This window comes from Oreochromis niloticus, linkage group LG11 (assembly GCF_001858045.2).
Source record: "Oreochromis niloticus isolate F11D_XX linkage group LG11, O_niloticus_UMD_NMBU, whole genome shotgun sequence".
Lineage (NCBI taxonomy): Eukaryota > Metazoa > Chordata > Actinopteri > Cichliformes > Cichlidae > Oreochromis > Oreochromis niloticus.
The window spans coordinates 27,839,841-27,850,865 of NC_031976.2; the positions used below are offsets into that span (position 1 = coordinate 27,839,841).

At 43.8% G+C, this 11,025-nt stretch overlaps 1 protein-coding gene across 2 annotated transcripts in view; it reads right to left on the reverse strand.

Moving 5' to 3' along the window:
• LOC100705345 (mannosyl-oligosaccharide 1,2-alpha-mannosidase IA) overlaps positions 1–7,614 on the reverse strand; it is a 183,349-nt gene extending 175,735 nt beyond the window's left edge. Inside the window, exon 1 of one of the 2 annotated variants that reach the window (XM_005455317.4) lies at positions 5,863–7,614. In XM_005455317.4, the coding sequence (XP_005455374.1) occupies positions 5,863–6,408 (546 nt within the window). In that variant the 5' untranslated portion in view covers positions 6,409–7,614. The remainder of the gene's footprint in view (positions 1–5,862) is intronic. The other variant, XM_003450554.5, reaches the window with a different exon arrangement.
• Positions 7,615–11,025: the final 3,411 nt, after the last annotated feature.

Consider the following 11,025-nt stretch of genomic DNA (forward strand, 5'->3'; position numbering starts at 1 on the left):
AAGCGCACTCGCACACAGAGATACACACCTCTTGAAAAGCATGCCTAAACAGAGAAACTTTCCCTGAAGGTAGTGCCCTCACCACAAAGGAAATCCAGGAAGAAAACTGCCGTGAATGCAAACGGATGGAAGCTAACATCTCCCTCTTTTTACGTGCATCCTTCCTTTTCCTCTCTCCATTTCACCTGATCACTTACTTCCTGCAGTGATTGCCTGGGGAAAGACCTGGTGCCGTGTAGTTTAATCAGCTTTTATCACCTACAGAAAAAAAAAGCAACTCTGGTGGCTCTGATGGGGGAAATTTTCCCTGACGTTTCTCTATTTTACCGTTATTCCCAATGACTGTATATATATATGTATGCATTTTCTACAATCATTGGTTACTCTGCAGAGCACACGTTTCCTAGACAAAGATAGGTTGACCTTTAAGGTCATCAGCTGTGGATTTAATGCCCAACTGTCCAAAACTGTTTTAATTTGTGTCCCTGCAGGCGACTCATTACTTAGTCCACTTAAGGCTACACAAGGAAAGCAACTGCAATAAAAGACACTAATCATCGCTGCATCATACTGGTTGCCACTCAAACGTGGCTCAGAGGTATTTGATTACTAGTACTCATCATTTTGTTTGTGTACAATGCATGGGGATGACAAATTGTACATTCCTGCAAAACAAAGGCAGATAAAGAAAAGTATTAATGTTTGTAAATTATTAAAATACCAAAAAGCTGCTTTAAACGTTTAGTGAAAAGTGGCTGTGCATTCACAACTAGAACCGGCATCGTGCAAATATCTGCGTTTGCTTGGTCATTAAGTAATAGATGCTGTTCTGTGATACTTTGAGTTTTCATCTAATCAGACTCAGTATGCAGTTTAAAGAATCAGCAGCTTTAATATTTAATGTTCTTCTATAAACACTCTGCAAATGTATCTCACTACTATAACTCTGAGTGTATTGTTTTTCGCTGAAGCTTTTGCAATGCAAGGTTACGTCACATGATCTCAATTTAGTTTAACACCACCAACATATTCTCAGTTTACTTCCTAGTCATTGGTGACTTTGCAACAATCTTCTATGAAACAACAGCAGGAGACTTTCAGTATATCCAGCAGTGACCTGAAAAGTGACAAACCTATAAGAATAATGAGTCACAACCACATTCACTGCTTGGAAGTGGGCAAAAATGCCTTGATAGACAAGTGGGTAGAGCACAAGCCCAGATGCAGTTTCAGGTTCCCTAGATTGATTCACAACCAGATGGATCATAGGCGAGTTTCATTTTCTTTTGCTGTCTTCCCACAAATGTGTCTTTCTCCAGTATGATGTCTATTTTTTTTTTTTTTTATTAAAAAATGCACACAAATGTTTCAATGTAGCCAGCAAAGATCTGTCCAAGACTTCCTGACTTCATTGTTTAACCAGTGCTAGTTATTTAAAAGGAAAAAAAAAAAGTCACCAGGTAACCAGCACCAAAAATCCAATCCCAACAGATTCTGGATACTCACATACAGATTCTATTTATAGAGATTAGGTAAATAATGGATCGCTTTGCTTGCCAGGCTTTGGTGTCGTCTCACTGCATTAACCGGTGACATTGCCCAGGTAGTGCTAAGTAGCCCAGAATAAAACCCACTAAAAAATTCAAATTTAGCACAAACTCAATTTTCAGATCATAGATGAAAGGGTCGATTACTTCTTGTGTGGCGGAGGAGGCCGGAATCGGTGCCCGGCAACACTGACAGGTTTATAATATCTGCCTCAGCCACCACTGACTTGCACGATATATCAATATCCAGCGGGCCCAGCGGCTCTCTCCCCACATAAACAGACCAAAGACAACGATGGGCTCACATTCCAAACACCAGGCGCTGACATTTGCACAGCATCCGCAGAGGAGAGGAAAAGCACAAATGTTCCAGCTCTGTGGGAACACTAGCAGAGTGTAAGCCTTTTCTTAAGACTTTGTTCGTCTTCCGTTTCTTTCTTCTCTCTCAGCAGGCAGCCATTTTCCTGGCTCAGACTGGAGGTTGTTTGGCACACCTGATTCAGAGCAGAAGACAGCAGGGGAATGAGGGGCGGAGGGAGGTCACGGCGCTCGGAGCCAGCCAGGAGGCGCCAGCTTAACGGCAGCGTTTTATTCAGACAGTCACCCAGCTCACTGGTCATTACGGTTATAAGGGGATTTCAGGTCCAGCTACAAGCTCACCTATTTGTGAGGCTTTGTGTTGGTTTTGTGTGAGTGTTCTCATGTTTGTGTCATGCAGCAATTCAGATTTTGGTTCCCCCACAATTATACTCTTAAAGCAAAATGAAACTTACACTTTACTTTAAAGTATCACTGAGTTGTCTGAAGAACAAATAAAACCATTACCGTATCTAAAAATATGTATTCCAGGGGAAACGTATTCCAGGGGATTTCAGTTTTGCAGCTGATGCCCTTTCAGTTCACTTTTACATGACATCATTCGGTTTCTCTTTTTTGAAACGTAAAAAAACACACACAAAAAAAAAAACTACTAGTACCTTGGGAATTTTTAATGTCTTCTGGTAAATTCTGCTGGAAATAAAGCAATTTTCCCTGCAGCTGTTTACTCATCTGGAAGCTGAAGTAAGCAGATGAGGTCTGTGATGCTGCTGTTAGTCTATCAGCGAGGTGAACAAACAAACTGAAGGTGGTTTACATAACTAAACCGTCTTATCGCCGCTCTGTACTTTTTGCTGCCGTTTTACTCACTTTGTACTTTAAAAACTGTCTCACTTTACTTTTTTTTGTTCAAATACACAAAAAGGGGGCTTTCCACTTCTCTAGCATACTGCTCATTATTGTGAATTGCACGCAGGCACGCACACACAGCCAGCTGACCAATAAATAGACTTGTTTCACAACAGAACAGATGTACATCATTTGATTGCTGTGATGCAGGTGGGCTCGGGCCTGGATGAATAAGCACAGTGACAACAAAACTGAAACTGTCAAACTTCTGATTTGTCCCCAAGCACTTGACAAACTAGTGTGCGCGCGCACACACACACAGCAGCCCTGAAGAGTTTTATTGCTCCACTAGAGGAGGCTCTGCCACAAGAGGCTGCAGTGGCTCTGTCCTCTCACTGCAGTACTCAAAGCTGTCAACTCCATCTCCTCCATTCACATACATCTTATGTTAGAGGCCACATCACATTCTGCTTTACACAAGCCAAGAGCTTCATTTTCCTGCACCGGCAGATCTCTGCTAAACATTCAGGTGACAGAGAAGAGAGCACATCACAGGCTTCACAGACACCGCCTCTTAATGCAAACTTTGCTTCTTTTTTTTTAATGTATGTGATGTCATGGAGACAACCACACAATGCAGAGGCTTCAGTCTGGATGTGCCTCAGAGCTCCCATCACTCCCTGACATCTCCTTTGCTCTGCAGTTGTGTTTGTTTGGCTCTGCCCTGCATCCAGTATTTTATTACTGCACTCCAAGTTCTAACCTTACTGAATGTAAAGGACATCAGCAACGAAATGCGCATGCAGAAAAGGAAACCCCTCCTGTTGCTCCAGGCACGCATTTTTGTGGTGCGATCTCTGCTATCCAACTTCTTATGCCAGAGCCAATGAGGCAGGAGTATAGGCATGCAGGCAACTCAGTGAGCCATAACGTCACAGAATTACAAATATGAGGCTGTATGAAAATAACCCTTATCTTTATCCTGCTCAAGACTTTTGGTGGAGAGCGAACTTGTCCCAGAGTTTCTTTCCAAAACACTTATAGCACTTTGGCCGTTCATCCCGAGGGCCTGATCTAGGGTTGGGCTGCCTTTAAACATTTGTAATGTGTGATCAGGCAGCCATTGTCCCTCGATTCACCCTCTCTTTGCCAGTGGATGCATACACACAGTGGAAGAAGGTGGGGAGTCTGCTTTCTAGTTGTTGGCATTTAAGAAAAACGATGCCCATTCACAGTTTGGGCATTGAGGCACTCAGTGGGCTGGACCAGAGTCTTTTTGTTTGCTTTGGGAGGGGGATACCCTCTCTCTGCATTCCATTACAGTGAAAAAAGGGAGTGCTTTTGCAGGGATGTAGACCACAATGTGAGTTTAGACGACTGGCAGCAAACAAAAAGCAAACATGTATTCTGAATGACAGATCCAGCTTCACAGAAACACACATTAGAAATAAAAGAGAGAGAGAGAAAGAAAGTATCAAAACATGTCAGTTTTATTGTTACAGTTGCTTTTTGATTTTGCATCTGTGAACCTGGACAAAACACAGGTTCACAATGTGTCAGCCTGTGTTGGCAGGGTGTATGTGAGCCTCCAGGAAAAACAAAAAAACTAAACAAGACCACACAAAACAAAAAAATAAGCTGTTTGCAGCACTGCCAGCAGGCTTGAGATGATGGAAACTGCAGCAACAACAATAGCAAACGGCAAAAACATAAATTTGGCCAAGCACGCAGACCTGAAAGCATACAACGCAAGTGAGCACGGCTGCGCGTCTACTCTTCAGCACTTTGATAAACGTCTCGGTTTATCGGGAACAAGATGAATATTCCACAACAATAAGTGGGCGTGGAGGGCGTGGTGGAAAATAACTTTTCCTCCGACGATTCCGACCCCGTGGCATGAATTTTGCAGAGCTCAGCTGAACGCACCAGGCAAGCAAAGTCACACTGACATTCACTTGAGAGAGCATCAAAAAGGAGGAGCTATGAGTCAGTGAGAGCTCAGTGCACGAGGGCAAATCACCCTCCGTTCTCTGACGCCTCAGTCATCATGGAGCACATCACCTCTGGGTATGAAAGGCATGTGAGCAGCGTGCGAGGGTGACACCAAGCTGGAAGCCAGAGTGACAACAGGACTTATGAGTGTCACATACCGAGGCTGAAACCCATCTGTAACACTCTGGCCAGCGATTACCCCCAACACACCCCACCTTCCCACTCCTACTACTCTTTCTGCTCATCACCAGCCTCACTTGCCTTGAGTGGGTACAGATGTGTGAATCCTCAGACGCTCCCACTCTGGAGCCCTTATTGGACCCATAGGGCTCAACAAAGGCTGGCACACAGCTTGGAGAGCTCCTGGCCAAAGAGAAGCTGCACGCACTCCTATCATTTGCAGGCAGATACAGAGGTGCCACAGCTAATTTAAGGACTGTCACATGGGCAAATGAAATAATTGTTTAATAAGAAATATATATATATTTCAAAAAGATGCTATGTTCCCCTGCTGTTCTAGTTTTCTGCACAAACGGGAGAACATTAAGTCCATCATTAGTCCGGAAACCGCTTTCTGTCTTATTAATAGAACTCCAGCAGGAATTAAACTAAGATAGGCAAAGGCGTTGGGTAAATTTAGACAAATAATACGACTGAAAAGGGCTTTATTTTGGCTGTTGGACAGCAGCTCAGTAAACAACAGCCACACTGCTTCTTTAGAGATTGCCTGTATTGTGAGCCAAATTCAGGCAAGTCAGATTAAACACTGTAAATATAATTACTTCTTTCAAGAGTGAACGCCTGGTTTTTCCACGTAAAAGCAGACTGCCATTTATCTGCTGTATTAGTCTGTTGTGTTTTGACAGCATGAAAAAGCTCCCATTCAAAAGCAACATTAAAACCAGATAAAGCCACATAAACACAAAAGTATTGCTTGCAGCCTGTTCGGTCTATCTGATAGATTAGGCGTTATCTTGGATTATATCTGGCCTCGATTTCCCCCCTAAATGTATTGCTTTGTTTTTTCCGTTAGGTTTACTTCTCATATTACAACACAGCCTATGTTGTACTTGTGCCTATCACATGCCAGTCATCCACCTCTTGCAAGAACATTGAACTTGATGTTCCGGTAGCAAAGTCACAGTGACTTCCTTACCTCTCTGACTTTCTCCCGGCGCTCGTTGGTCTGCGGGTCGACCGGTCTGCCGTTGTCTCTTCCCAGCGGGGGTTTGAACAAGCACCTTCTGAACTTCTTGTAACTAAAAGTATCCGAGTTGGCACCGTGGTTAGAGGAGGTCACTTTCTCTGACGCGGACTCCGTCTTGGACCTGGAGAGGTTCAGATCCTCCTGCGCTTTGCCCCCGGCGAGCCGGACCTCGGTCGCCTCGTAAGAGACTGGGGGTTTGCGGCTCTGGCTTTTCAGCTTGATGCCAGCCTCTCCTTTAGCCGAAGTCATGCCCTGGTCTTTGGGTCTTTTTAAGTGCTCCCTGACATCGTTCTCTGAGCCGGAGCCAACGGTGACTGGCTGGATCTCTGTCTTGGACAGAAAAATGCGTTTTAGTCGGACAGAGTCGGGCAAAAAGAAGAGGGCCCCAAAACACAGTGTTACCAAACCCGAGAGAAAGAGCAGAAACATGAATTTCTGGGACAGGCGCAGACCCATGCCCGATGCCGAGACACCGGGCAACTTTCGGAAAACCATTGAAAGTTTTCTTGAGACGTTGCCTTACAGCCGAGACAGTGTTTTGACAGTTTCCACTCCACTGAGCAGCTTCCCTGCTGCCCCGAGGCTCGCGTAAAAACTCAAAATGCGGGACTCCAAACACACCCCCCGTGACACTTGCAGAGTGGCATAAAGAGCTTGCCAGAGCCGTCTTTATCTCGCTATCGATTTGATCTGCATAAAGCGAAGGTTAGGCCTGCCCACATTCACAATTTAGCCTACCAATCATTTGGCAACACGAATCTGAAGATTTTCATCTATATAACGCAACCCGCTGGCATCAACACACTGCAGGATGCGGGGTCTAAAAAAAATTAAAACCATAAACAGCACAGGGCTTCCGGGATGCTGAACAAATGGCACAGGCGTTTACTGAAACACTAAGCTATATTCAAGGGAAACAGGACAGCGCACGCCATGGGAACACATAAATGCACTTTTAAAGGAGATGATTGTGTGTCAGACCCCTGAACAAAGTTGCGACTCGATGCATTTTTCCACGCCGTGCAGATCATCAATAACACGCTGCCCTACGGTGCACAGCCTCGAGCGAACGGCACAGCATCGTTCCCTCGTCCCCGCTCACACCGACCCACGTTGCCGCATCACAAGCTCCTTAAAACACGTTTCAGAATCACGATCCGATGTCGTTAGCGTCTGTGCTGGTGCAGCTGGTGCACGGGAACTCGTGTGTATTCCTGCCGCTCGTCTGTCAGATGCGCTCCTCCGTGCTCCCGTTTCCCCCTCTTCTTCTTCCCCCCCTCTCACTGGCGTCAACACGCCGGGCGAAACAAATCGCCGGATGACATGAAAGAAGGCGGGTTTTGTCCCGTGCGAAGTTATCCTAGCCCCCCCACGATCCAAAATCCGGAGAATAAACAAATCCACCGTCCAGTTCTCCGGTTCCCAACAAAGACAGACACCCCCGCCGCGTCGTCTCTCCGATACCCGGCCAACGTCCGCCCGCCGTGCCTGTGCCTAGCTCTCGCTCTCCCTCGCTTGTGGTGCGCACTTGTGTCGCCGTGCCGTGGACGTCCACGCTTGCGTAAAAAAAAGCGAGAGGAGAGAGCTGGAAATGTAACATATAGTGCAGGCAGGAGGAGGAGGAGGAGGAGAGAGGAGGAGGGGGGAAACGGTCCGCTGCTCGACAATCCAGTGGGCTGGTCGGATTTCTTGATGGAAATTCACAACAGCTTATCAAAACACAGTTAAGCCGTTTGGACAAAGGGAGAGAGGTCTGTGTGGCCCTGTGCGTTAGGAAAGCATCCACACACACATACACACCAACACACACACACGCCCACGAGGAAATCCTTGAAAAGCTGAAGAGGATGGCTATATCTGCAGCAGATATCAACAGCAATTAAGAAGGACACACACACCCACAAAACAAGAGAGAGTCAGTGATTACTCAGTGGGCTCTGTGCATGTTGGAAGATAAGATTATTTTTTTGTTCTATTTTGTTTTCATTGTCCATGAGCGAAACCTGAAACCTCCAGCTGATGAGTTATTTTTACTAATCACGTTCCTCAGAATTTATCCTTTATCCACAGGAAGATTTGTTATTGAGTATTAATTAGGATCCCAAGTTAATTTGTTCTGACAGCACTTACCCGGGATTTGAAAACATTTGTTTAATTAATCACATATTTTTTCTATCCAGAGTTTAAAAAAAATAATAAAATCATGTTAGCTGGTTGCAAAAGATGATTTTAATGAATTTCTGGCGTCCAACTCTTTGATAGCAGGACATAACGCATCTTCTTGGAGGTTTTGAACCCTTCATTTGAGCCCAGTCCAAATGGATCCATTATCTACTGGATGGATAACAGTCAATTATTCATTCGTATTTATTATTTTCTTCGGGATAAGTTATCTTTTCCCTAAAAATGGAAAAATGGAAGTGACTTTTTTACGTCTATAACTGGCTCATATTTTTTCTGACATCTTGCAAAACATGTCACAGCCGTGGTCATGGCCTTTGTTATGCTGAATAAACCAGCATCTGTGTAGTAACTAGTTTAAACTATTGTGCAGCAGTGCAGCGTCAGCAGGACAGGTCATCAAAACAGCTGCATGTATTCTCAAAGCACCTGTACGGATTTCCAGGATTGCCTTCTTTTAGTTGGTTAATTTCGCTCTCCAACTTGAAATCTATACTACTTGATGATTGATGACTATCATATATTGTCAGATATTCATATCTGACCACACGGGGCCTATAGATTGCAATACATTTTGTCTATTCCTCATGCTGGTTTTGTTTAGTTTTTTTCATTCCCTCTAATGTATCTGTGCTGCTGCAAAACCTGACACTGATTCAGCTTTCTCTAAAGCACTTCTGTACTGTTGTCAGCTCATCATGCTACTTAGGGAATACAATTTATTACAAATAGCCTAATAATTTTGGTTAAATATGGAATTTTGTGTATTTGCACATAATAATTAAGATCAATGATTTCCAGCTTAGTGAACCAGTCTTTTTCATAGCTTTTTTCTGGAGCTTTCAATGTGTACATCAACAGATCCATGCAGGAGAAGGCATCAGCGCAGTGTGTTTAAAAGCTCAAATAAAAGGCAGTGAGGAGGGTTTAACTTTGATGAATTCTTAGTTGAAGCGAGTTCAAATTTGACGCTTTGACTCGGGTGTGCTTTTGAACAAAGTTTAAAAAGCGTGCTTAAATTATGTTCACATAAGCAAATTAGAAGCTGAACTGTAAGCACAGAGTTTTCTCAGCGTTAAATAAGATAGATGGGCAAATGAGTCGACCATTACTGAAGAGCCTGCGCAGCACTATTGGGCTAATGCCCCTGAAAGCAGAAATGAGAAAACAAAGGCCTGATCGGTTTCAATATTGGTCTGAAAATCAATTAACGATGCCACTCACGACCCACAAAAGGCCTCCGGGGAGATTGTTTTCATTTTGCTGTCCAAAAGTCGCCTCTGGATATTCTTTAAATCAATGGATTTAATGGAGGCAGTTGGTGTCACTGATATTCTCGGCATTGCTTGTGATATCTGATGACCTCTGGTGAACTTTAACCACAGCTCTTCCTGTGGTTTTCTACCTACTTCCTCCTCTGTTGTTAGATTAATAAGACCAGATATTTTAAATATTTCCTCCTAAAACTTTTCCCAGTTCATTATTAGAACCTCCCTCAGACTCTTTTTTTGTCATTGTCAGATGCATATAGACCGATGACCTCATTTCAAGGTCATCTGTAGTGCATTTGACCCCATGTTTTCTCTGTTAAGCCATCTTTCACCACAGCCTAATTGAGTCCGAATGCTGATCCTCTGTAATTTAAAGAACAGAAAAAAGAGAACTGTTGAATTATCCTTTTTAGTTTTTGATCCAGGAGCATTTCCTCAGAGAGTAGGTAAATCTATGAAGCGTTTTGTGGCCTTCATCACTGACAAAAGGACAGTTTGTCGTCGAAGGCGGGGGCTTTATGATGGCTCAGCGTTTGTGCATAATGAGGCTTGAATCTTTTTATCACTCTTTGTTAGGCAATGGAATATCTGGAAATCTAACAACTGCTATGCTGTAAAGTTACGATGCCCAGTTTGTATTATCTATCATTTACCAGTTAAATTATATGTTTTATGATAAAACGGTTAAAAGGTGGAGGTGCTGTAGGTAAAATCCCAAGGGAAGTGACTGTCTAGTAAAGAATGATCTTTGCTTTTTAGCATGAGCAAACTATCACCACGTTCAGGTTGATTCCCAAAAAATAAACCGCCACCTTTTTAAAACAACTTAATAGACATATCAAGTCAGGGTTTCTCAGGAGGCCAGGTTATACATGAGTCCAGTCATTGAGCTTGCATGAAGCCGCTCTGGCCAGTGACAGCCTAGTTTATCACTAGGATGGATGGGTGAGGCAATACAGTCCCACTACTACCAACAGGCGAGGGTGAAACCTGAGCACAGGCATTTTTCAACAACAATAAATGGTTTATACAAGCAAATGGCTCCCACAAAGGCCATTTCTTGTATAGTTTGCATTCCCTCTCACCTCTGAAACCAACTTGTCTGGATGGTGTTGTTTTTTTTATTTCCAGGTTGAAATGTGTTTTTTTTTCCTTTGGTGGCTTTTCACTGTTCCTCATGCAGCCCTTGGTGCCGCACAAACACTCAAACAGCATCCACATCAGCTCAGAGCTGAACATACTGATCCTTTATGTACAAACATAATTTAAAAGCCAGCTGAGGGAAATCTGGGGGTTGCACGTGATGTTGTTTGGATGTGGTTAATAGGAATGGCTCCCTTTGCTCGGCTTTGTTATCAGGCTGAATCACGGTTTATCAGTTGGGAAGCCTTTCCTCAAACAGAATGCATTAGGGAGAAGACGCCGTGATTTTGTGCCCTCTTTTCTGCTCTAAATCGGCTTGCGATAACGATGACACAGATAGAAAGATGTACAGTAAGGAAGTATCTCACGCTCAAAGAAAAGGCTAGTTTAGTCACAGAGAATTGGAATTTTGGAAATAATCACATGAAGACTGCTAGTTTTGTCACAACGTATGCAGAAAATATGCAGAACCAGCTGGCTGTCTTTAAAGTGTTCCGCGGCGGGTCACAGACTTTAA